Here is a 27,965-nt window from a genome sequence, read left to right on the forward strand (position 1 = left end):
GGACGCAATAGCATCGTATATACCGTCCGGCAATGTGAGTGGGAATCGAGGGTTTTTTAAAATGAATCTTCAATCGTAAGAAGCTAAGCACAGCCAAATTACTAAGAGGAGATAAATGCCAGGCGTTCGAGAAACGTTGCAACGAAACAATGTATAGTCAATCATATTCATGTACTTCAGAGCGATAATATGAGCCCATAGTGGCAAAAGTCAACGAAGAATTGTACGTATGTTAAAATAGGAGATGACTATTGAGCAGGATATGCACACAACTATGAATTTTTCTAAATCTAGGTTGATCTACAACAGTAGCCTTGTTTTACTACCTTAATCTTGATCTTAACCTTGGCCTAATCTTGATCTTGTTGTGTGACACTCCAGATCATACCTTGTTCCGTACAACGAAGCATCTACATATCGTTGTTTAAAGCTTCCAAATCGCCCTTTTGATCCAGTTTGAAGGACAGCAGTTTTAGACATCAAAAAAAAAAGCAAATTTACTTCAACTTCATTCAGTTTTGCCATTCTATCGCCACATCTAACGCTTTGCCTTTATGGATATCAAAACGTGAATCCGTTGCAGAAGGTTGCTGTTGCACTTTTGACCTGCGTTCGTGCTCAGTAAAACCTGCATTGTGTACGTATAAGTGTCCGCTTCGCTGACATGCTAACAAGCTAGACCTACATATGATGCCATTAGATAGAATTGCTAAGTAAACTGCTAGCAAAAATCAATTATGTTTAATTGACTTCAAAAAGTGAACTAATTTTATATCTTATTGTGTGTTATATACTGCATAGCTCGACGTTGTCTTTGCGATTTTGCCCTAGCAAGTCCACTGGAATTACTCGCCGGAACTGACACACTGATTCCTAGAGCTCTAGCTAGAGTATAAACTTAACACATTTCTCACGATTATTTGGTCCAGCTGTTTATTATACATAAAAGTTTGGACCTTTGTTAAGACGGAAATTTTTAGGACATCATTTATCTTGTTGATGCTCTTCGTAGGGACCCCGTGACCATAATAGTGATTACGACAACTTTAATGAAATAGGAGCTAACTTGAATTTTGCTAAAAGAATGACAGCTCTTGTTCGCATTTCCCTGGCGCGTCCTGCTGATCAAGCTACGCCACTGGTGCTCCTCCGTATGCTTCTTTTTGGCCGACTGAGGCGAGCTGGAACTAGATAAGCGATCTTATCTAGCGGATTGCTTGTCTATTCCATACACGATCTCAACAGCTTACACATTCTCGTGTGTCGATTTTAAAATGGTGAAACTGCGCTCTGATATATTAGGGGCAGTCCCCTGCGGGTGGACGAGTTTTTTTTTGTAGAAACTTATCCATCTGAATCAAGTGTCAGCCAAATAATCTATCGTGCCTATTACAGGACGAGTGCCGCTTTTGCAAAGTAACCGCGATACAACGGTTCCAGAATACGATCTCCTATTTGCTCGATTCATGTAACCTTTACCAAAATGAGCAGTTACATATAAAAATTATATTCGTTCTCCCAGCCGGAAACCTCGTTAGATAGGTCACGACTTAAGCTGATTGCTCGAGTTTATCGCCTATACAAACAATTAGGTTATCTCTGTTGGCAAAAGATTCGGCCTGTCATGGTTATTGGACATTGAACGCGTATACAATGAGAGGCCTCTACCACCCACGAGACAACAGCTTCGCACCAGCCTATGCTCAATAATGATAGCTAGTTACCGGAAATCGTTTGTTGGTTTGACTGGAAGCAGTGAACATCCGATGGCGCTCTAGAGAGAAGATAAGTAGACTATTACGGTACAAGGAGACAAGACGTAGCTAGCATAGCCTCTAGTCACGCTACCTCGATATGGAAGCAACAAGTGGCAGACGTGTCTATCGGACGAATAGCGCTCACTTGCTCGCGGCAATTGCCCTCGACGGTTGCTGGTTTACGACAATGGCAAGAGACTCACGCTCTGGATGGAATCACGCGAAGGAACGACGTACATACACAACTGACCATGACTCGGTGGGTCGAATAGCAGTCGAAAAGCAACAGCGCGCGTACTGCAGGTGTTCAAAAAAGTTGACTTGATTAGGGAAAGAGTAAAGTACTTTGTCTTAAGGTACGCCCACCTCCGAAGTAAGCAATGGTTGATGTAAACGCTCTTGTGGACAAGATCGGGCCGTGGCAGATTCCGGTGTTTCTACTGATCATTCTTCGATCGTGGCCACTTGAATTTCACATTTTATTTCTATCGTTTGCCGCGCCCTCGAAACAAGATCACTGGTGCGCCCGGCCGGCACAATTTGTCGAAAAGTTCTCGGTCGATGAATGGAAACGACAGGCTATACCAGTTGTTCAAAATAAGTTCAGCAGGTAAATAACGTTTAACGCTTCCAATTATACACATCTACTATTAACAGAATTATTGTCGTAACGTATGCATCGAAGGATAATCTACGCGCAACCCGAAGGTAACAGAGATTTGTTAACGTTTGATGTCTAGTGCTGGTTTGGTAGAACTTTGATTACTATGTAACTTACGTATGCCTAATTGCTTCGAGTTTTGCGTCTGAGACTTTCAGCATCGACTGCTTTGTTAGGGGCAAAGATCATTATACTCGGAACACGAACCATGCTTTAGTATGCATTTCAGAAATGTTGCTAGCTTCAGACTAACTAAAATTCGAAGCATATCGTATCTACCAGACTGAAGTAACGGATCTATTTATCTGTAGATATATTAACTCGTAGCCGTCATTGTGATCTTCGTCTCCAACAAATCAACTTGTCGCTAAATTCTGACGTACCGCATACGCTACCACGGTATTAGATTGCTATTGCGCTACATCTGTACGGCTCATTGTCTATAATCGTCAGTGGCATAGGTGCTATTTTTGGCAATTAGAGTTTGCTAGCTGGCTAAACCCCTGAACAGATTTTCATATATGCACGATACGTATCGTTTCATATTGTCTAGGTAGAATTCTAACCAACTTCTTGGCACAACTTAACCTTCAGATGCCTGGTTCGTAAATGGGTCGAAGAAAATGGCAAAGTGCGATTTCTGAACGAAACCGAAAATTGCAAAATCTGGGAGTATGATACGACGTACTATGATTGGACTGTCGTCCGAGAAGTACGTAGTAGATGTACACACTTGCGTTCCGTTGAAAATTGATATTATTAATTAATTAAATTGATAATAATAACTTAGGTTACTTAGCTTATTATTTTCGTCTTACGTACTATATCTTACATAAAGTTAAAGATATAGTAGTTTGCTTTTGCGTATCATTCGTCTGCCTGAAACAAAGTGATTATGAACATGTTTTTTTCTGAATTTTTTTTTCTGTACTGTAGTAGTTAACAGCGGCAACCAGGCATTGAACATTTCATCGCTAGAAAATCGCATTGAATGCCCATACGGTCTGATCAGCCGATTCCAAAGAAACAGACACGAGAAAAAAATTTATGAATTTAAATTTAAGTAGGGATCTAATGCTACAACTAACGTTTACAAGTATCATTACCTATTCGGTTGGTGTCCTGCAGTTCGGGCTCGTATGCGACAAAAGCTGGTACGTTTCTGCTTCCCAGGCTTCTTTCATGGCTGGAATTATGGTGGGAAATGTCGTATTCGCTAAAATCGCCGACAGGTAATAGAACATTTTGTTCACGCATCAGCTTGCTTGAACACAGCGTTATATCACAGATAGTTTGCATAGATTGCCTTCATTAAATGGAAACTGCCAATGTACCATTTCTTATGAACGGGCCCAAACCAAAGCCAGTAGGATCCAATATTGCGCTTGTAATTAGCTCCTTGTTCTTTGCCAAAATTTCTAATTGCACTTTTTAAACAAAATTGAACTGATATATATATGTACATCAGCATATGCTGGCCATATAAATGTACACATAGGGCTGAGAAACTAGAGTGCAGGACGAACGTACTCGAAGGCTTGGGTTCGATGCACGACTGAGTCTGATAGCATGCAATAATGTGGTAAGCCCGGATCATTATACTCTCTCTCTACCCTTTGAACGAAATCGCTACATGTAATATCATCGATCGATCGCTAAATATTCCCCGTACCTTCAAGCAACCAACAAACAACTTCGCTTTTCAATTTTTCTTTCGGTTCTGCCAATGTGGCCAAATGTTAGGTATGGACGCCGCAAATCACTTCTATGGTCGACGCTTCTGATGATCGTCGTTGGCTTCATCACTGTTTTCTGCCGAGACTATTGGTCATTCAACGTTGCACGTTTTGGCATTTCAATTGCGTGTGGAGCCTACCAGTGTACAATTCTGTCATTGTGTACGGTACATCTGTTTCTTAACATAATCTCTATTTAGAAATTAAGCTCTTTCAGGCGCTGCTAGACATACTAGTTTGTCATATAAGTGTTATCGGGTTTATTACTTAACGAAAACACAACAATTCATTCAACTTCTAGCAAAAAAAACTAAGTTGTTATATATTCCCTCTTAGAAATGCGTGTTTGTTCTTTATATATATATATATATATATATATATATATATATATACATGAGTCAGTACGTTTGTTCGTTGTTAACAGCAATCGTCTGATCGGATACTGTACTCAATACAGTTGGGCTATATACAGGCCCGTATCTTGTCCTTCTCAAACACTTTCTCATAATAATGATCTCCTTGAAACGAAAACTTAGCCTTTTGGGTATATTTTCCGAAGCTGCTCATTTTTTCCTTTGTTTAATAGTAAAAAAAGGAGGCACTACTTCTAGTAATTGGCGACAAGTCTGTCATTTTAGCTGCGTATTTTGCGGTGCCCAGCAAGATGCTGTAAGTGGATAAGATGTCATACTTCGTTGTACGTTTCACCTAGTTTACAGCGCACTCCGACTGAAACGCAATAGATATAAAATTCGGAAAAACAGTCTAATGTTCGTAACTTATTCGACAATTAACGAGCCATCTCCCATTTAAGATGCCTCGGATAGCCGACCGGCATGGTGTATACCCCTTCCAGTTTTAAACAGCTTTAAACCTCTTTTAAAAAGTGCTTTCGGAACTTTTAACTTCAATAAGCCCTCGGTAGAGGACTTAACCGGGATGGCACTTATCTGGGACTTAAGCGGCATGGTAATTATATGCCATGGTAACATATCCTAGATTGTGGTCAAACATAGCCGCATGCGCTCATGGTTACCATGGCAACGCACTTAAAATGATATGCCTTAGCCACCCAGTCCACATTGCCCCCTAATTTTTAACTTAGGGAACATTTTCATTCCGTTACAAAATCCTAGCCTTTAATCTCCGCAAGAGGTAAAATAAAGCTGATGCCGAAAGTGCGTTTTTCTATCTAAATTCAACATAGAACCCCGTTTCCTGCACAACGAACTTATAGGTGATGGAGAACATTTTGATTATCATATAAAGATTTAAGAAGAGGACGACCTACTTACGTTACAAACCAATATGAATGCTTTCATTTTTTCCCTATCAAGTGTATTTACCTTACTCATAGAAACAATACGGTTAATTGAAAAACTAACAGCGAATAAATGCTATTGTTTGTTTTTATCCGATGGGAAGTAATGGAGTGTCTGTCCGCTAAGAAGCGAAGTTGGGCAATGCTTTCTTCGTTTGGCTGGACAACTGGCTCGATGATACTTCCATGGACCGCGTACCTCCTGCCGAACTGGATATACCAACAAATCCTTTACGCAGCCTCCGCTATACCGTGTTTGATTATCTGGAAGTGAGTAAAGAGTTAATGTAGAGTGTTTCGAAAGAAGGAAATTATTTCAGTTTTGATGACGACATTATTGTGCATAGACGAGATAGATGGCGTACCTTTTTTTCGAAGAGAAAAGTAAGTCACCTGGAAGCAACCAAACAGTGAAAGAATAGTTAGAAATATGAATAAACGAAAAATAGGTCTTGTTTAACTCGAGAGACGATACAAATAATAGATGATTAATAAGTGTAAACAAACTTTGCTTTTAGATTTTTACCCGAATCCCCCCGTTGGCTCTTGGCCAGTGGGCATGTAGATAAAGCTGAGACGGCAATAGGGAAACTCGTGCGCAAAAACAACTTAAAGAACGTCGACGTCGGTAAAATGTTTGAAGAGTACCGCGAAAACAACAACATATTGCAGGGCACCAAACCCCGCGATTCGGTAGTGGGCCAGCCAGCATATGCTGACCTTTTTCGCGGGCCTAGGATGCGTGTCCGTTCTGTCTGCATTCTCATCATGTAGTACGTCTCTTATGCTCTACAACTAACTTTCACCTTGAGGATGAACAGGCCTTTGGTTACCTTTCCCCTTTGTTGAGATACAGTGTCAGTGAGTAAATTGTTGCCAACACACAGTCGTTGTTCGTTGAATTGCCATTGTTGATCGTAGGATTCGTGGTTGTCTAACATTGTCTCGTTTTTATCCATCCGTTTTGACGCTTCGACATCTCAACAGCTTCGCGAATCGTCTGCTCATGTTTCACTTAACATTTTTTTCGTCACGAATGGGAGGTAACCCATTTTGGGGCTTTACACTTGTTGCTCTTCTCACTATACCATCAGATATTATTTCTGTGATCTGCATTCGCCACGTCAAGAGGCGACCCACCATGTTCATATCGTTTCTGGGTACCGGCGCGTTCATCCTGCTGCTTGTCCCCTTTGGCGAAGGTGGGTTTCCAACTTCCAGTTAAACTCACTCTGTTTAGCACTCCTTTTCTAACGTACTCAATTTAAGCTTCAAATCAAAAAGGCTGTTATTGACACCTGCCCAGCTCGTTTTAAGTATATAATTATCTGCGCCTGAGGACAAATATTATTATTATTATAACAAGGAAGGCGTCCTACTACATATGTACAAATCGGTTTTCAAAGCAGAACGTACATATGGCTATGAATCCACTTACGGAACCTTACTCAAAATATATTGAAAATGCTTGAACACATTGAATATACTGATACGTTCCCTATGAACGAAAACTAAAAATCAAGGTAACACCCTTTAAGGCGGAGTCTGGCCGTTTTTACGGAAAATTTTGATTGTGTATGTCTTCTAGAGATGCAACCAATTCTGAGTTGCATATAGGCCTGCGAAAGTACACCTGGAACTGTGAGCCTTGTATATTTATACCTATAAAAAAAACCTACAATATATTTTTCAAGCAAGCTCTTTTTGCAAGACAATTTTAACGCAAGTTAGTGCGCCCGGACGGCGCATTATTTCAAAGCAAAATTCCATATATCTATAATAGTAAATTTGGTCTGAATGGTGGTCTAACGAATGAAAACATTGTCTGCATAGGCGCATTAGCTATGAAATTTTGCTCCACACGTGATCACGCTAATCAATTTTCAAAATTTACAACTGTCTTCCGAAGGTTACATAAGTAAAATTTTGTTATCTCTATGTCTTCTAGATCAGTTCATGGCGCGTGTGATTTTGTGCACGCTAGCCAAGAGCCTTAACGGGATAGGAGCTTGCTCACTGGGAGTGTTCGCGTCGGAATCGTTTCCCACCGTCATAAGAGCCATGGGTATTGGCAGCGCGTACACATCCTCGCGATTTGGCGCGATGTTCTCGCCATTCTTCAAAGTACGATTAGAAAGTTATACTTAAAGCCAGTGTTGTTTATGTATAGTGACACCTGGTATCACCAATTGTTCTTGATATAATTTTTTTTGTGTGCGCTCGTTAGCTGCGAACACTTCGCTAGCACCTCAATAGCCTAGGTCCGGTTGATAAACGCGACGTGTTATTTGCGTACAACTATTTTACAGGAGCTAGCAGATTTCGCAGGTCCCGCCGCTGCTGCTGCAGTATCCGCAGGCATCGCTGCTTTGGGTGCTCTCTCAACCCTCTTTTTACCAGAAACGCTGAATAAGGTTTGTTAATTGACTATTTGTACTTAGTAATAACGTATATGGCGAAATGATGCGACGCAGCCTATTCGTACTATTATTTCGAATATATATCGAGTTACATACGGAACAGGTCGCTTTTCTTTTTATTCAAAAAGGAGAAATTAATAGAGACAATATAATCCAGGCCAGGGACTCTACGTTAGGCAAAAATCAGCCATTGCAGTCTTTTACCATTATACCACTGTGGGTTTATTCCGGGAATCAAACGACCTGGCAAGTGATTTGGACGCATCTTAAATTAGGCAGTGAGCCCTCTGTCGGGTAAATCGGTCACCCTTAAATTTGCAGCCACCGACTGCAAATGCACCCAAGGGCACTCCGCAGCTCTAGTGAACCAGAACAGCAGCCTAGTTTATGACATATTATCAAATATCGAGCCTTAAATATTCTACCCAACAACAAAAACCCTTCGACACTGCCGAACTAATCGAACACGTATATGTACCTGTTTTAGGAGCTTCCAGATTCGTTGGCCGATGTCGATCCTGAAGTTTACGCTTCGGTAGAAACAAGGGCGAAAGACACACACGAAGCCGACGATATAAAGAATGGGGTAAAAGTGCAATGTAGCATTCGCCGCACATAGCGTTGTTAATAAAAAAAAAAACGTTAAGATCTGTAGCAATAAAAATCTGTTTACATCACTGAAGCTTGCGGTGTTGATGATGTTTTTGCATAGTACCTATTTCATTAAATCATGGACGCTGATCTATCAGCCACAGATCTGATAGACGAATTACCTTGATAGTAAACTACTTTACCGGCAGTGAATATTTTTGCTGTAAAAACGACTCAATTATTTCCGCAATAAAATACTGGCGCGTTCCTTAGTCGGCGGTAGCAGACGGAAACTATTTAAACTTTGGCGTGAATTTAGCTTCTAACTAAAAACGATACATGAAACCGTAATTCATTGGTGCATTTTGACGACCGGAAAAGATAGCCTAGGCTGACGTTGTTGAAAAATGTACGTTAAACGTGAAGGAAGCCGTAATGAAGCAAAATGAGATTATGGTGAAACAATCACAGCATTCTAGCGAAGCCCACATCATCTTTGTTGCATGATATAAATGCGTCAGGGCATACACCTTTTCTTCCGTCATATATCTAAATTTTCGTCAATTTTGGCCTATTATCAAAAGTGTCTCCTGTTATTCCAACTAATCGAAAGACTAGAGTAGGCACGACGACAATACGTCAAATCCACTCGTTCACGAAAAAGAACGAGCTTCTTTACAGACTTTTATCCATGCACTGCTATTTACTCCGCAAGCGGTTCTCAGTCATGTTAAGTAGATGCGGCGCTAGGACGATTGACGGCCTGAGCAGTATCACTTTTATGTATGTACTTCTATACGTTGTAGAAAACATCCGCTTGTATTGAAGATAATACATAATTCCTTATAGTGATTTACTGCTTTTAAATAAGGCGTTTCCCAAAATTGCCTCTTTATTGACGACGAATGTTTCGTGCTCTTATCAAATAGATTTTGCACGCTGAAGCTCTTTCGACAAAAAGTTGTGCGCTTACAATTGAACAAGGTTAGGTTTTCTCCACATCGTTAGCTGCTCAATGCTTATACAGGCATTTTTTACGAATACAATTTTGTTGACAAAAAGTTTTACTCTTCAATTTTTTATTATATAATCTTCAAATTTTTATTGTATTTTTTCAAATCGATTTTTTTTTATTGTTGAATAGTTTCAATCAACTATCTTATATTTTTCAATCTCAAATGCTGCTCTAATATGGTAAAATACTAAATTGTCGCATTTTGAAAGCTGGTACATTTAAGAATATTTAGGCTAGGAACAAAAAGAACATGAAGTGCCCGAAAATCATATGAAAGATGGTACATAATCCTATTATGCAGGAAAATGACATTTAAGAAATAACTAGGAAGCAAAAAACTTTTTGCTTCTCTCAGGTTTACTAGAAGATTCAAGCTTACCGAATTCAATCAAGCACACGATTAACTATAGATAACATCATTTATTGAAGGAAATTGTTAAAGATAAAAAAAAAACGCAAGAAAAATATTTCCTTTACGGACTTATGGCACTTCTACTGCGCCGACTCTAATACGCCTTCACATATATAAGCATTATTCATAGTAGAGTGAAGCAAAATACATGAATGTCCTAGAAAAGCCATGATAAAAAATCAGGCCAAGTCTATAAACAACCTTCAAGTGTCGAGTGACGATTTTTTCCTACCACAGCTTTAACATACCTATGGGTCCGCGTAATGTATTTACGAAGGTCTGTTACTTAGCCGTAATCATAGTAATGAGTCAGTCATACACATTATGTGATCATCTAACTTAACATATTATCACAGGCCTATTCAATGTGAAATTTAAAAACATACTCATCATAATAAAAATAGTTAATAATGATAATAACGTTACTCATGATTGGATTAGAATTGAACCGCTTTCAGGACACGAGCCCCGTCGTTTTCTGATTGCTCTACAAATCATTTACCATTTATCATTGTTCAGTAATGTTTTACTCATTTCGATTCAACGATAACCATCATAAATAAGATGAACATATTTGCTTAGCCCTTCTACGCTTAACGATCTTGGTCCATTTTGAAGGCGGTCATCGAAATCTATATCGGACACCTGTTTTTGCTGCCGTAACTGGATTTTGTCGTCAAAGGTCCATACCACAACATACTAATAATCAATCATACTTCACCCGCGAAGGCGGGACAGGGCCTGCAGGCACAGGCAGTCCGTTATCGATTGCCCCATTCTCACTTGTCTTTTCGCTTTGTTTCGCTTTTCCACAAGTTCACGTTGGCTGTTCTTTTGCAATCCTTTATCTAGCTATGCATATTTATATAGAACTATCTAAATAGTTGTCGCATCCTATACCATCGAATTAGCTATCCTTAGAAAATTAGACACTGCAAGGGGATGTCGCTTGTCAAGCTGGTGGCATCACCTCACTGCGCCGTTGCTCACTGAGAAGCACTACGGCTGCTCCTTCTTAACCTATATCAAATGTGTATTTACGCTGGTTGTGCTGTTAATTATATACTCATCTTTTGCTGTGTTATGGGCATGTGTGTGTATGGATAAAGTCATGTACAAGATATATACGGAAAAGGTTTCGGAACAAGAGGGGATCGATTAGAAGAAAAATGTTCGCGTGCCACACTTCATGCCTTCCTATGGAGACACAGCACAAACCGGTGTTATGGAGACCCAGCTATTTTTATTCTGTCTGAACGGGAAATTGATGTCTAAGGTCTGATCCGTTTATGCAGCAATTAGGAGGCAGAGCCGAATATCCCATACTCAACTGTCGCAAACTCTCCTAATTACATTCATCGATTTTCACCTTTATCAGGTACCTTGCGTACTGACAATACAAAAGCTTTTTAAATACAAGGTGTTTGACAAAGGTGGAAATCAACAAACATTTCTAATCATATATATACTTGAATTGCAGATCATTTGCACATTGTTTTGATTTTCCGCTTGAGTATGAAACCACTTCTCTCAGACTGAAATGAAGGATATAGACGTCTAGGAAGGTGTGCTTGTGCTTGTGCTTGATCTTCTAGCGCAGTTTAAAGGGAAGGTAAGAAGCGTTTCAAGCCAGCCGCCCATTGTTTTTACATGTGCGCCCGCACAAAATCGTCACTGACGACGGCCATATCTTGCAAAGGAGACAAAATCAATTAGCTATTCGTAAGCTAGGGCACTATAATGTTAGCGGATGCATAGTATCCAGCTGATGTCCAAATAGAATCTTTGGTGTTGTGTGGACGATCTTTAAACCCCTCATATTATTTTTTATTAAAATTTCCGAAAACACTGACCGATATTTCCAAGCTTTTTTGTCGAAGGAAAAGCCCTTGCTATGATTTGTTTATGTCTGTTAATAAACGTCGATTATACGCTTTTAAAGCAAAGATATGCTCAGCAAACAAATCTCTTTCACCAGAAAATTGATACGGGCGCTTCATCTATGTGAGCGGCTTCAGGCTGTAATTGACATTATGTCGTTATTATTAGTGTTTATACTTTTTTGTTTTGTATAGTTTGTGGATGCATAGACGAATCTAACTCTAAGAAATAGTATATAAAATGATATAGGTAAACTAATAATAATGGTAATAAAAAACCGGCACGAATCATCACGGAACTTCGGTGATTATCTCAGTAGCCGTTGAAAGATCAGAGCGACAGTTAGCAACGAGACCCCGGCAGAGCGCGAAGTGGACGAGTTTTCGCCTTCATTGAGAACACGGATTTTCCATCCCAGATATGAATGGGTAAAACACTAAACGACAAGCAGAAATAAAGCAATTATGCAAAAGCATGTTAGAGTCAGCAGAATAGGCCACACCACCTCTATATTGGAAGAACGGACAACCCCTCGTATAACATCACCAAGATGAATGTCTTATCTTATAAAGAGGCCTGAGCTACTATATATTGATGCTGTGTTACTGAGGACTTTCTTCCTCAATTCTCTCACCTGATAGTACACTGTGTTGGGTGTATTGCCATCAGGCGTCCAGAAAAAGGTACCAGGTTGTCCAGGATCACACTGTAGACGTAGCGTCGCCTTGTATTCCTCAAACGTATCTACCTCTTCCGCCAGATCTATGGTTTTATGTTTCCATTCGCAGTATCGCCCAGTCGCGGGAGTCACTTTTCCCTCCGGTGATATGTCAATTCCAGCGTATACCTTATGGCTCTATAAGATTTCATTAGCACGACACGAAAGAACATTATACATATCAAGTGGTACGACCGGTTAGGCAGTTCCGCTTCTTATTAATTAACCACAGATTTGGAGTCAGTAATTAGGTACTCAGTAATTATAAAGTAGATATAGGAGTATAATTCAGTTAATCCATGAATCCACATCGAAGTCATGTTTGCTTCTGGTTTCATATGAAATATTAATGAACTTCGAGCAAAGTGTGAACCGTTCAAATTGTCACTGACAGGCATCCCGATAGCGCGCAAAACTTACGTCCGAGTTTAGTTCCTCAATATGGTTAGCTCCACCCCCAGCGGGACTGTTCGTGATATAGAAAGGGTGGTATTTAGCCGTATTTGTCGATTCAAGACCACCTTCGACGACAAACGTGTAATTGTGTCCCCGAACTACATGCAGCTCTGGAATCAGCTGACCGTTGATCCACCACGCGATACCCCAGCCTTCTTGGCCTGTAAGCCCGAATGAAAAGAACGGGAATTTTCGTTACCATTTTTTTGCTATGGCTAAAATTTTTACCAATACTATAACGGGTATTGTTTGCTACGAAATGATCATTACGATTATTGAGCAATATGTGTCAAATACTCTATGCGTCCCAGTACCATGGTTAAGAAGTCTCCGGAATTGGGTGCACCAGGCCTAGAATCTCAAACAATTTCATGCGTTCACACAATATAGTTGTAGGTCTTCCAAAGAAAAACCAATTACATATAAAGCTACCTGTGATTTTCACATAACCCTTTGATCCTCCCGTGGGCCCGATTTGGGCAGTGAATTTATTCACGTTCTTAATCTTTCTTGCTGCAAAAGGCTGGCCAGCTACAGCAGGATCTTTGCGATTGCTTAGAGGTAAGCACTGATTGATCGGTGGACGACCGAAATTTATAAAGATTGTATCTGAAATAGCAAAATATAAGGACATATAGTGTAAATAACGATTCGAACCGTCGTCAATGTTTTTGTAGATATAAAGAACCCAACGCAAACGACACTTCTGGATATCAAATGTACAAACATATACGAATTAATTACGTCACGCCACGGCCCATTGTGAAAAGTAGAACTAGATCGACGTACTCTATTTTGTATCTAAATAATTAACAGGGAATCAAAACTATCAGTGAGTGCTTGCGACATGATGATGTGTTCCTAGCACTTAAAGTTCACTATACTTATGCTCATACCTCTGGTAACATATTTTGTATGTTTGAGTATAATGCTATCGCTCCAAGGACCAATAGCTGCTACGATAGCCGTGTCACCGTATGCTGGTATATTTCGATCGTTGAGATCATCTGAAATGTTGTTTTAGAGCGGGAAATTAAAAATATTTAACATGCTGCCAGCTGAGCCAAACTGATCGACCCTAGTGGTAGGTAGGTCCTGCAAGTTGGTATCGCGAAGTCCGAAAAGTACCCCCGTACTTATTGTTACACGGCTTTGTAGCACATAAACCTGTATGTCTAATAGCATCGTTGCGAATATCACATTTGCGAGTGAAGTCCCAGTACACTTGTATCATAGATCCGCGAGCTGGGTCGTAAAGCGTCGTTGTGATACTTCACAACGATTAGAAGAAGTATTTGAATGTCGAACCAAGATTTTTGCTGATGTGTGCAAGAGGACTTCTAGCAAGCGATTAGGATTATCGATTAATTGCTTATCCACCTACTTGTAGCTAAGGGACGACTGTACACGACCTCAATGATGCCGTTTCTGTATTCGCTCGAAATTAAAGTAAGATCGTTCCTGCCGCCATTGTGCTCGTCTGGACATACGCCACCGTTTGTAGAGCACTGCGCTCGAGATTCGAGGAAATAGTCTTTCAGGACGATAAGAGAGATCTTTTTGTCATAGTAGGCCACAGCGACATCGGCATGCTCCATCGTCGTACGGTCGCGTTTACCAGATATTCCAAATGAAATGTATTGTTCCGGATCTGAGATCGACAGATAATGACGCATAAAAGAACACGTATGCATGTAACTAGCAAAAGAAGACACGAATGTGCTTAAACCTCAAATGATTTGCGTGTGAGGCACGAAAGTTGTATACATTTTCTGAAGAATTCTTAAAACTATGTTTCGCTCGTTTCGACTAATTAAGTTTAAAGCGGCTCTTCCTTAGGCGACCCCTCCTGCGTTAATAAATATCAGTATCAGTACGCCAGCTATCAACACTGTTTTGCTTTTTGGCTCTTATCAAGCCTTGCAAAAACCTACCTGCCCTGCCGTTTAGTCTGAAGAAGATATTCTGTCCATCGATCTTCCAGGAAACCTGGAGGTGATCGGGAATGATGTCTTCGCAGTTGTCGAACGTCAGGATTTCGGACTTGAGAGCCATGATATCAGTAGGGACATTTAACATTTCCTGGCGCAAATTCACGTGACCAAAGTTTTCGGTGTAACGTATACAGTACAGGCCGAAGTAGTCGATATCGAAGACGGACACGCCTGGAGGTAGTCGGATTGTGATGTCTTCGCCATAATAGCCATGTAGACGGCTCAGGCTGCCGCGTTCATCAGGCACCTTAATGCCACTCGGAGTTGGAGCCTGTCCCCGGCCCACCAGAAAGAAGGCATCTGGTGAGGAAAGTAAGGATACCAAGATCGTGAATATGTTTTACAACAGTTTCTTTACTTAATGATCGTACGTATCTGCCTTGTGTTCTCCAAATGCGACCGCAGTTACTCACCAGGACCAGCTCCATCGTATTTGAGGTTTTTGATGAAGAGGGTCTTGAAGTCTTTCACGATGACGTCGTCGGCACTCGTTCCATGAGCATACGTTGGAATTGGTCCCAAGGACACCTCTCGAGGAGGGGAAAAATCGTGAGGAATCTTGATATGGCCAAAGTCCGCCGTGGCCTGTTTGCACCAAACACCAAAGTAGCTGAAGTCTGTGATTTTTTTTCCCTCAGGAAGAGTGAGAACCAGGTAGGCATCTCGGTAGCGCTGCAGCTTCTGATGGGATCCCACCTCATTGGCCACCTGGATTCCCGCACTTGTCGGGCGTCCAGTAGTGCCGACCCAGAAATGCGCATCTAAAAAATCGGGCCAATTAAAAAGTAACTTGAGAACGAATGCCTAAAGTAGATTAGGTCAAAAAACTCAATTAGAGGGTTCAACTCTCTGTATCGGTTCGTGAAAATTTTAATGAACGTCATTTGCCGTGAATTTTCATTTTTACAAACAGATTGTGCAATGTGGATGTAATTTCTATATTCATATAGATTGAAATCTATGTGAGTGTCGAGCGGCCGCATGATGCAACCATTTCGCATGCCGAAAACTGAAGATACGCTAACCTGGTCCTTCCCCGTCGTAGTAAAAGTTTGTGATAACGACGGTATTTTCGTTGGCGGCGTACACTGTCCCGCGAACTTCATGGGCGAAAGTGGGCAGCTCTCCAAGTAGTTTACCGAAGTACTTGATACTTGGCGTCGGCCCTGTGACAATGGTATACGATAATGCTTATCATTAGCCGATAGTTATTCCTGCAGAACGCATTTATGCCGAAATATGGAAGACAGCCAGTTATTGTCAGCCAGTGTTTAGAGTTGGCAAGAAGCGAGTCATCAAAAAGCGTGCTTTCCAGGAAATTGAAAAGAATCTATAAAACGATCGAAGACAAAATAGGCCTTCTACCACATAGTATAAGATTTACTTCATAAGAATAGGTAGTCACCTAGGTACACCTTCGCGGATCGCTGTGTAGAAGCGAAACACAAACACAAATAAAGCAACCTGTCACACAAAACTCTCTCAAAAATAATAATGGCAAGGATATACAACTAGTACTATATTCGCAACTACCTATTACAGACCAGAATCTAGGCATGCTGCCAACAAGTAAAAATTCATTATGTTGGATCGTCTGCACCTAGTCACTGAATGGTTTCAAAGAATCCAAAGATTTAAATAAATATTTCCCTTTTGCAGCCTGTGAAGCGATATAGAAAAGCAGTTCACTATGAGTTGAAAATCGAATAAAAACACGAAAATTGCATGTCACGCCAACGTGAGCAGCAACCTAAATAAAGCCCATTTTGGGGCGGGATCAGATGTCTCGCAAAAATAAAGCCTTGCATTTTCTTTCGATTGCTTTCAATGTAGCGAGCTAAAAGTGTAGTATATGCGACTCAAGCTCAGCGTCTTATTTCGTCACTCACTGCCGATTAATTCAGATGTATGGTCAATTTCGTTAAATGCAGCCAGTTCAGGTTTAGGTTTAGAAGTAAACTTCGAGTTTCGTCTTGAGGGTCTGTTTTGACCGCTGGCTCGTGTTGCCGTCCTGGTCGCAGGAGTTGTGACTTTTATCGTGGGTCGTGCTGTGGTTCCGGTCATTGTAGGGGGAACAACTCTGGTTGTTAACAGTCTAGCCTTGTCTGCCAGCATAAGGTTAGTAATGTAAATGCGTGGGTTAGTAGGCACTAATCTAGTACGTCACCTAAGATTCACTATAAAAAGATGGATAAGTATTACGGACCTGCTCATGTTATATGGTCCTAAATTAAATGTAGAAATTACAACAAGAAGACGATAATGGACAGATGGATTACAATATGTTGGTGCTCTTACGGCACTTAGACAATGGGTGGTATTTACGTTATGGTGATTAAATGGTGATTTACGTTAGTGAAAATCATCACCGGCTATGCTAACGAGCTAGATTCAATTGACAAATGTGCTTATCTTTCTGTTGTACAAGGCACACAAAAAGACTTGTAGCTCAAGTAGCTATCAAACGTATTCAATCGGACTCTGGATTCTGGGCTTCCTGCATTATCGTCAAATCGGTATAATGGTGCGTCCACTTGTACATCAGCGAGCCACAACAAGGGATACGTCCACTAAGAGTGAGAACCGCAGTATATGTCTTTTGCATCCTACCTATTATACAAAAAAGGCTTCTGAATCTTGATTATACTGAGACTTACCTATACCTATACCTAATACCTATGTAATTATACGTCCAGTCATTTATACGTCGAAGCTAGTAAAATTAAACAAGTGATTTTTTGTCCTGTTCACTTTAATTTTTTTGTGTATTATAAATTTCACTCACTAAACTAAAACTCACTAGTTTGGTAATCAAATGAGTCTTTTCGTCATTTCAAAGTGGCAGTGTAAAGGCAAAGGAGAGAGATGTTTGTTAATTGATTCGTATCATTAGTTGCTGGGACAAGCAAAAAGCTCCGCGTCTAAGGATAGGAAGAAGTAAAAAGTGTATAAATAACAACAGTGGTGTTAATGGCAGAGAGCATGCTATATTCTTGTTAAAGAAAAAAGTAGAAGCAATGAGAGTTTGTAGATTAAGTCAACGATAGTTGAGACGAGCGCTGAACTTATTATTCATTACCTTGTGCGCTCCTGTTGAACTTAATTTTACTTGGGTCATCACGGCTAACTTTCTATTCTCCCTCTGTTATACCTTTACACTAACCACATTGAGGACACGCATTTTGCGAAAAAAAGATACTTTATTCAAATCATATGTATAAGACATTCATACATGCTCATCTTATATGTAAACGTTTGTTTGTGTGTTGTTTTTTCTGTATGGATAGTTTAGAAAGCTGTTTTGTATTTGGTGTTAGTACTACGCTAGAGTGGAAAGAATAGGTACGACGGAAAAGTTTGGGACACACTCATGAATGAGGTGCTGAAGCGTCAACTGTGACCTACATCAAATACAACAAGGCGTCGAACCGATTAATCTAGTTTACCAAGTAACTTATATATGCGTTGTCACTTATCTATGCGTCAGCGTTGCAATCGGCCTATCTGCTTTACTTTGGGTGCAATGGACGGCTAATTTACGCTGATCTGTCTACGATAAAGCAAAAATGACCCTCGAGTGACCTTTCTAAGTCCAGGAAGCCTTCATTCTCCGAAACGTACACAAGCAAAAATCATAGATGCACATTGGACAAAAAAGCCCCAACACCAACTTTACGATGATCAGACACCGAGTGAACAAAATAACTCATTATTGTTTCTTTGCATAGAGGTTTCTTTCATATTTTGATCCACAATGAAAATACGAACTCTGGATAGAGTTCACATTGGTCTCTTTGGATAAAGAGATCCAGACTCTCTCTCTCTCTCTCTCTCGTGGTACGAATTGACGCTGGACTCGAGTACACAAGCGAGCCATCTCATCTGGGCTGGCCCAGATGTGAGCTTTCGCCGGAACGCGCTTTGGGCCCCTTTGTAGTAGTCGCGGTGATGATGGAACCTTTTCGAGCGATTCCCTTGTTGGCGTCTGCAACGGCCGCCAATACTATTTAGTGAGGTCTTTTTTTCAATGTACGGCTTGCGTGTTGGGTTTAGTTAGTGACACATGGTATATCTGCCCATGTCAATGCCTCAAATCTAAGAAGGGAGAATACAAGTGCTTTACTGTGGCTTTTCTTATGGACAGTTGAGAAAATGGGCTGTATTCGCTAACAGCTAACACCGAATTCAACATTACTACTTATCGTATCAGCAGACGCATTCGAGTCGTACCCTCATACATCAACCGAAATATTTAATTAAACACGCTGCTGTCTAAGCACAGAGCCGCGACTCAAAAACAAATATGTATTTGTTTTTGAGTCGCGGCTCTGTGGTTAGACAGCAGCGTGTTTAAATTAAAGTTGTCTGTCAGTTGTTTATACATATAAACAACTGACAGACAACTTCACCAATGGTCTTTTGTAATCTATAGCAACCGTTTAACTCTGGCGGTAATTGATATCATTATAACAAACAACAGACGTTCTGTCATCTCATTAATAATAAACAAGAGTATATCTGTAACTGTTTATCACAATTTTTTTAAATTAACATTAAAGCAAAAAGGTATTCATTGCAGGAAATACGGCCTAAGCAAATAGTTCTTTCCTAAAAATTAAGTTTTAGCTTCGTCTACGTCGAATTTTTCGCCGACAACCTTTATTTCATCCAATTGTTAGGATAAGTAGGATAAGACACCGAGTTAAGCAACAATAATTAAGGAGATATGAAGCTAAAAAGGTTCTAACGGGCTTTCTAAGAAGAGGATTTTGTTTGTGTCCGAAGCCTGCGTTTGTCCTTGGACAGTTTTCGTCTTGTCCTAATTCTGCCCTTAGTTACAATTGGTGTTTCTGAACAAGGCGAACGCAACCGCCGCTACTGTTATCGCCGCAGAGGCCGCCGCTCTCCGGTACGCACCTGATCCACGCGCAACCGGAATGGTTAATTGGTCTCGGGGGATACGCACATGCGCAAAGTCCTGTCGCGCACGATGGCAGAATACGGACAGATAGTCATAATCTGCCCAGGATTTATCCTGCGGAAGCGTTAGCATAATGGTCTGCCGTTGGTACCGGGGAAGCTTGACGATGCTGCCTCTTTCGTTGGGCAGCTTCTCGCCATCGGTGGACGGATTGCCTTGGCCAACAGTGAAGAAGGCGTCTGCGGAAGAGCAAGTTCGACAAAGTTAAATAAGGTGATATTTAAGGAAAAAGCATAAACTAATGATTTTATAACTGCATGAAAATTTTCATTACAAATTTCACTTCTTTCTTACTAAACAATTATTCTGTATGGTACAATCTGACATATTGGGTTGCCGAAAAAGTATTGACCGTTCTCGAGGCCAAATTGAAGCAGATTTTTTTAATGTTCTAAAATAGGATTACCATAGTAACTATGGGCCATTTTTGATCTATGAACTTCTACCATTTGCATGGTAAAACCATAATCTACATCGCTGTATAGGTTCGCTGGTTCCTGGACGAAGATTCGTAAGCAATTACTGTATTTCTTTATTTCTTTATGAAACTAAACTAACACTATTTGTAATAACTCTATGTGGAACGATGGCAGTCTGACGGTAGAATCTTCCATCCAACTTTTGTCAAATTTTGTCGGGTAGCTGAAGGCATACGTGGTCCGCCATCGCCCCTGCAGAGAAACGCTTTTTCTGTTCTCCAGTTCTGGTCGATGGCTTTTTCAATGCCTTGTTGTAATCTTATCAGTTGCTAACAAGCCAATCATCTGGCCAGACAGCAGCAGCAGCAGCCTGCAACGCACAATTTCTAGTCCCACCAAATACAAAGCGTTATGTTCTTTGGCGTCGGCCAACGCTTTAGCGCAGCGTATGTGATTTACTTTTTATCACCCGTGATCAACCGCTTTAGAAATGACTTGAGTTTGTTGACTTTCTGTTAAGTTTCTAATACGATCAGGTAAATTCCTTTCCGTCAACTTGTGTAGTATCTAAACATTGGAACTTTTTCGTAGCTAGTTTTCTTCAAATCGTTTACAGCTGTTTGCTATGATGGCTGTTCACGTGTTGGTCTTGCTCGATCTTCACGATAATTTCATCAACTTTTTCCGTAATTGATCGACCACCATGAAAGGAATTCGTCACATCGAACTTTCGAGAACGAAAGCGGCTGTACCATTTTTAGGCCGTTTCTTCTTCTGATAGAGCATTTTAACCATAGACAGTATACATTTTTTATGGGCCCGTGACTTTATCGTAATAAAATTGTAGAATATAGCGGGGTTCTGCGGAACTGAAACTTCACTCATTTTCAACGCAGTCCGACTCTGAATAAAGGCATCCCGACAATTTTAGTGCATCTACGATTGCTTTCCAATGACACCAGCATCGGCCCGACGTGTCTCATACTATCTGAGATATGTAAATTTGGATCCATTTAGTTAAAAAAAAAATAGTCAATACTTTTTTGACAGCCCAAGATAGTAGATATTGGAAATCGAAGTGAAATGATAGAACTATCGATTTGGAGCTCAGCGTACTTGTTTCCTATTGCTAGCTGGCACGAGCATTAAATCCGAGCTTCTCAAAAACGGCCTACATGGTTCCAAATTCGGGACCTATAATATTTGTATTTACGTAAAATGTTTAAACCTTTAATCAAGAGAAATTTTATTACTGGCTGAATAGGTTGTGCAGCTCGATATGCCTATTGAGTGGTCGTACCGGGAGCGGCTCCATCATAGCTGAAATCCTTAATGATCATAGTACGGGAATCTTTAAGGGTAATTACTCCAGTGCTAACGCCATGAGCTCCTTGAATTCCATCGCTAATTTTTTGCTCGGAAGGAACTAGTGGATTTGTTATGGGTACCGCTCCGAACAGTTGATTGGCCTTGATACAGAACACATAGAAGAACTTCACATCACGGATGTCGTGCGGTCCCAGTGGCAGGTACAAGTTCGCGCTGCGATAACCCTTTAACTTTGCGGTCCTGCAATAGTTCCATGTTCACATTAAAAGTATCGAATATTCTAAAATAGCCATCTGAGTCGCATCTAAGCAAAATCGATTACGTGAAATAAATTGTCTGTTCCGTTTGCATGATCTGTATCTGACAGTTGAATTGCTGGTTAAGAGAGCCTGTACCTGGGCAGAATTACACCATTTATATTATTACGCTTTTACTTTGTAACTAATCGTGTTGGAACGATAGGGTGTGGCGGAAAAGTAACCAATGTGGGGCAAGCGAATGCTGCATTGATAACGTACGATCCGTTCTCATCGGCAAGTTTGATTCCCTCCGCGCTGGGATTGCCCTCTTTGACGATCATAAAGAAGGCGTCAGGACCAGCTCCGTCGTAGTTGAAGTCGACTAAATGAAGCTCGTTTTTATTGGACAGGTAGACTTTTCCGGAAACTTTATGTATGCTGCCATCACCAATTTCGCCAAGGTAGATACCATGGTAAGTAGCTCCGTGCGATCCTAAAAATTCAAAAATAAACCTGATATTTATTGTTTGCTATTAGTGCGACAATTTTATTAAAAATGAATATGCTCCTGTTTGCGTATAAGATAGATAGAATAGTGTTCTGCATATAACGTATCATCGATATGATAACAAGTATAATTTCGCTTTGCTGGTTTTTCAGATACTGCAGAGCATCGCGCCACTAACGAATTAAAAAAATCTCTGCTTGTCATTATATGCAACTAGCGTATAGGTAAATTGGCGCGGATAGCCTAGGTCTACAATGAGATTAGTCCAATAGATTAGATAAGTCCATAATAGTTTGATCAAATCTATGAACGTTTTTCCGTCCAAACACAAGCGGCGCCTGTGTGTGTATATCAGCAAAATTTCCAGGCTGCCATTGACAGCAACTGACTAACAAGCTTTTGCAGCAATAACAATTAGCCGAGTAGAATTAACAGTGGCGGTTTGCTGGATCGATATCTATTTTTTGGTTTTACCGAGAAAAAAAAGTAACAGGAACAGACGGTTCTTTTTTTGATTATTGATTTTGCTGCCAAAGCGACTTTTGAATGTCCGAGTATTCCATTTGAATAAACGGTGACCGACGACGACCGTCTAAAGTAACAAATGGCTGATGATTTGTGGCCTACGTACATCCTTGTCTAGCTCCTTGACGCGGTTATTGCTCCTTCTCAAGTCTGTTTCGTCTATTGTTTGATGATGGACTACGATTACTCATTACCATTGGCTCAAGTAGTTAAACAACACCGTCATATACCAAAAAAGCAACGGTTTCATTGGGCGTTCCGTTATGATTGGCTCTCGAAAGAGGAGATAAAGGGTTGTTAGTACAGGAACATAATACATCTCGTCCAAAGCATGTTTACCTGGTTGCAGATTTATATCTGCAAAACCTGATATGATTCGCGTATGTTCGGGAAATTATTTTGCCGCCAGTAATGCTAGATAGAAAAGGAGCAATTGAACGGCAGATGTTGCCTGCAGGAGAACAACTGTTGTTTATTAGAAAAAGCTTACTTAATTTCAAAACCATCACATGTCCTGAAGTTAAATTTTTTAACTCCGCGCTTCGACAGAAAAACGCTTGCTTCGTCGATTGACTGGTTCAGCCATACATTCAAGTTACTAAATCCTGCGGTAGTATCCTACGGGATCAATAGATGGTATCGAATCCGGTGTAACGCCGTACGCAGGCATACACGTTCTGAGTACGCACTACAAATAGTACTCAGCGTACATTCTCTCACTACTCAAAACAGAGAATATCGTATTTACAATGTACGACTTAGTCGTGATCGCCTAGCGTGAGCTGTAAAAAATAGAAACTTTTCATGCGTCATCATTCCACTGATTTCGAACTGATTTTGAATTTAATATAAAGAACTCATTAAGCCAATGAAGATGAGCAAAATTGAACATTGAACTATAGATTACAAGAAAAGAACGAGCGATAAAACAAGATATCTAGTCCCTATAAAGCCTAGCCTTAAAAGAGATTAAAGATCTTTAAACGTTGGCCTACCCTCTTTTATATTCTGGGTGCACGGCACGTTCGGTCTCGAATTAAACGGATGGCTGCAGATAATCCGCTGATACAAACATTTGGTTTTGCCCTTTCCTGAAAGTTACGCTGTACTTCCGGGCGCACAAATTGTGTAGATTCATTCAAACGCTGTTGACGTACGCTACGGAAGGTGTATTATAATATCTGCAAAATTTGATATTACCACTTATGTCGGCGCGTGACAGCCTTCGCTGACCTGTAGCTTTTACCTTGTAGTGCCAGGATAATTAGCCTATACAGAAAAGACAATGTCGTTTAACCTTATTCCTCTACCGCTTATAACGGATTTGTATTCGGCCAGCCGTCCGGTTCAATCAGTCTAGGATTTTTGAGACAACCCTTAGTGCCAGTCCCAGACGTAGAGCTAACATTCGCTCAGTTCGAGTTTATCTCTTGCTTGTTGTTCCTTACAGACCAGCAATGAGATCTAAACTAAGAAAAGCATGAATTTACTATATATTATTCGTATAACAAGTCTGAAGCTACGTCGGGATCGAGATAATTTCTCAAGTGTACACAATAGGCTCTGTATGTTTCAGAGCTTTGCATAGACTAGCCGATCGGGTGAAAGCAACGTAAAAGTTGTTGCAATGCTTATAGAACACAATCGGAGCAAAATCTAGAGTATATGATCAGTCATTTTTCGTCAACATCACTGAGATAGATAGATAATAGATCACTGAGAACACCTCATACTATTTCACATGTACACCCCTACTCTATATTATGCACTAACGAAGCTTGATAGTTCTGATAGGGCTGATTCTCTCTACTCGAGTTGGCACTCCGGAGATAAAACTAACTGGATGAGTTACCTTTTGGAATACTTGCAAATCCGTTACCACTGTACTCTCTTGTACAGCTCATTATGTTCTGATGGACCACGGTTATGGAGCCTTGTCTAGGGGCTCATCTACTAGAAGGCAAGTTTACAAACGAAAAGGATCGTCCAAAGCGACAAACGACTGTGATTGACGATGTACAATATAATTTCCGAAAGAAGCCAAAGGTCGCACTCTTCGCTTTGCGCACAAAACGCATTGGTTGAAATATTTGTCGTCGTCAATCCAGTACCGCTCTGCTCTCGATACAGACCGTGCTGCTGCTATACGATAACAATACCAGTCAGTGATTCTATTTGGTCAGCGTGGCTGAAAAGCAGTTTCCTTCTTATTTGGGCAGTCCGATTTACAGAAGTCTTCGCTGGTTCAACGGGAACGATCAAATGTTTTGTCATCGTAATAGTTGACACGAGAAATCCTATTCGAAAATATACACAACTCTGACTTTGTCAGACCGAAGCAAAATATCAACGTATGAGATGCCAAAACAGCCAACTCATAAACAATATCAATATTAAAAACCTTTTTTTAATCTTGTTAATACTGTACCCTAGGGTATCTCATATACCTTCCTATTGGATGAAAATTGACTATTTTAGCAAACGCCTTGTCAACTTAGATTTTACTGTTTTCGGTGCTTAAATGTCAACCGTCACATTGACTACAAACTGAATTTTCTATTCTCGTTGTAATTTAAAAAAAAAAAAGAAAGAAAGAAAAAGAGCCTTTTTGGCTCTTTCTATTACGAATTAGGCGTAATTTACGTAATGGCAATTCAGCTTTGCTCCTGTACCCGTCGGCACCCGCGTACTTTCGCGAGTGCACAGTTGTGCCCATCGCTTGGTCTTGAGGTGTCTAGAAACAACACCGAATGCCGAGTTTGCGGTTTCTGCTTGTCTCGCTCGCAATCGCTTCGGTAACATGTTTGTGGCCATTCTCCCACTTTCTCTTTGTTTATGCAAATCTACATAGATCCGATCTTTCGTCAGGGTACCTCTGTCTGGCAATATTCATTCCATATATTGTTTTGGTCTTTTTTCCGAAGTATGGATTTGTACTTTCGATTTAGTTGCACTGCTGCCGTAACGCGGTCAATAGAAGCAACGCGTCATAATCGTTTTAGCGTACCATAATAATAATAAGGAACCGAATAAATAGCGCAATAAAGCTAGAACGAAACAAAGGATAGATATAAAGTAGGGCAGTCGATTGTTACTGTCGTCATCGAAATGACCGTTCGAAGCCTGTGCGGTCTGGCGCCGGTCAATCAATCGATTTATGTTTGAAGTAGTTCGTTTTCGCCTCCTTTTGCCTTGCCAACTGAGCAAGCTGACAGAAACGTACATGCATACGCACACACATACATACGCAAGAGCACGGGTTACTGGTAAGCATTAGGGATGCGTCAGCGTTGCGCGAGTCAGAGGAACTCATAGCAACAGATGCGAAGCGCTTAACTATATTAATATGTCATCGAGCGTGCGCGCTAGAAGCATCTTCTGCCTTTGTTTTTCTGGGCATGGATTCCTTTCTTGCTGTGCGCAGGAATAACCTCACACAATGGAGGATTTGTTCGTACGTTGATCCGTTTGTGTCTGAAGCCACCGCGTATCCGCAAACGAACCTGTTACGCCACCAATGAATTCGTCAGTAAAACACTGTTCTAATTCAATGAAGGTAAGTGTTCACGTAACTGAAGGGACATAGGATTAGACATCATGCGCGTGACAGAAACGCAAATCAAGTCCGTTGGTGCAGATAGGGTGGCCCGATATACTTCTAGCAGATTTTTATTTTCCATAAATATAATAGAATATTTCATTCGTCCACTGAATGTCATGTTGTTCTGGTATGTCGGAACACTAGAAGCTTCCAATTTTTACGATCGTCCATAATGACGACGATTCGTGCGTGCCCTTGAAACGTGACAGCGAAAAGGAAAGCCCGACAAATTGCTGGATGCACAGACAAACAGCGCAAAACTTAGTCCATTGGCCAATACTACCATAGGAATACAGCAACAAAGCACGTAATAAGTAAATAGTTGCTGTTGTTGTGGCAGCTGCTGGTCTTCTCCGTCAACTTTTTACCTCTTTCGGCATTAACAGCAGTTGTGTCCAAATGCCAAGTGACGACGATGTATGACAGATCGGAGATGACAATGCGGGTTTGGCCCACTGGTTTCGTCATGGGCATGGGGACACCCCAGTCTGCACAATGCGTAGACGTTTTTTACAAGTAACGTAGAAAAGGCTCGCATGATGCCTATGCATGGTCCATGATAATTGTGCTGTGTCTCGTACGATTGTCCATTGTCAAAGTCAACAAAAAAGCACAGTTGACATCTACTGCTGGACATCGCCGCCCCATAAACGTCAGGTCCACCTAGACAATTTTTACCTTATGTAAGGTAAATCTGGCCAGACAGATCAGTAATTACGTTTTACGAAACCTAGACACTCATCGTTCGTTCGGTGCAGTCTGAAAATGCCTAAAAGCTGTGTTGGAGTAGTAAACCTGCTTATGTTTCACTACAAGAAAGCATTATTACTCATCACTGGTAATGTTTCTTTCCTTTGTTCTATTGTGGTTGGTTGATTTGAATCGTCAGGTTTGTAAGCTGATGTTTCGGCAATAACACACCGATAATGGTGATGACGCCACGTACGTTCACTGTTATTGTTGTTGACGATAGTTTACCGATGCCGATTAAACATCTGATGCACAAGAGGCTGCCGAGTGAGTGTTTAACTATGCAGTTTTTCTCAAACGCTTTCCCTCTGTTTGTTCAATTAGGGAAGGTACGGCGCGTCAACGACGCTGACGGGCAGCTTCCCTTCGCTCCCAAACACGCTGCATACACCCAAGCTATGGAAGGAAGTCGACGAAATGGCATTCTGTCCAGCAACGCTGCTCAATGATCCTTTATCGTTTCTAGCTTTTTCCATATATGCATATATAGTTCTGCTAGCCGATACGTAAAGATCCCGAAATTTCTAATCAACTGAGGGCGAGAGGCTACACGGAGGAGGGGGGCGCGAACGATCAACAGCCATGCCAAAAACAACAGTGATACCCTTAGCGATGAAATATTGGTTAGCAATAAAGCAAACCATGCATCAT

The 27,965-nt window shown here is 40.8% G+C and overlaps 2 protein-coding genes across 3 annotated transcripts in view; one reads left to right on the top strand and one right to left on the bottom strand.

Moving 5' to 3' along the window:
• The first annotated feature begins 1,808 nt into the window (after positions 1–1,808).
• On the top strand, positions 1,809–8,577 carry LOC111259455 (solute carrier family 22 member 7). The gene is made up of 10 exons (XM_022831494.2): positions 1,809–2,367; positions 3,013–3,130; positions 3,547–3,650; positions 4,162–4,316; positions 5,580–5,745; positions 5,994–6,248; positions 6,463–6,677; positions 7,424–7,599; positions 7,785–7,889; positions 8,383–8,577. The coding sequence occupies exons 1-10, from the start codon at positions 2,138–2,140 to the stop codon at positions 8,512–8,514; spliced, it is 1,656 nt and encodes a 551-aa protein (XP_022687229.1). The 5' UTR covers positions 1,809–2,137; the 3' UTR covers positions 8,515–8,577.
• Positions 8,578–9,906: 1,329 nt separating this feature from the next.
• LOC111259454 (protein Skeletor, isoforms B/C) overlaps positions 9,907–27,965 on the bottom strand; it is a 51,205-nt gene continuing 33,146 nt past the window's right edge. Inside the window, exons 2-13 of one of the 2 annotated variants that reach the window (XM_022831493.2) lie at positions 22,210–22,423; positions 21,663–21,931; positions 19,880–20,122; positions 15,988–16,128; positions 15,376–15,723; positions 14,903–15,262; positions 14,353–14,619; positions 13,865–13,975; positions 13,401–13,577; positions 12,933–13,129; positions 12,429–12,650; positions 9,907–12,230 (exon numbers count right to left, since the gene is read on the bottom strand). In XM_022831493.2, coding sequence (XP_022687228.1) covers positions 12,102–12,230; positions 12,429–12,650; positions 12,933–13,129; positions 13,401–13,577; positions 13,865–13,975; positions 14,353–14,619; positions 14,903–15,262; positions 15,376–15,723; positions 15,988–16,128; positions 19,880–20,122; positions 21,663–21,931; positions 22,210–22,423 — 2,678 coding nt within the window. In that variant the 3' untranslated portion in view covers positions 9,907–12,101. The remainder of the gene's footprint in view (positions 12,231–12,428; positions 12,651–12,932; positions 13,130–13,400; positions 13,578–13,864; positions 13,976–14,352; positions 14,620–14,902; positions 15,263–15,375; positions 15,724–15,987; positions 16,129–19,879; positions 20,123–21,662; positions 21,932–22,209; positions 22,424–27,965) is intronic. The other variant, XM_086967911.1, reaches the window with a different exon arrangement.

This window comes from Varroa jacobsoni, unplaced genomic scaffold, assembly GCF_002532875.2.
Source record: "Varroa jacobsoni isolate VJ856 unplaced genomic scaffold, vjacob_1.0 scaffold_333, whole genome shotgun sequence".
In the NCBI taxonomy this organism is placed as follows: Eukaryota; Metazoa; Arthropoda; class Arachnida; order Mesostigmata; family Varroidae; genus Varroa; species Varroa jacobsoni.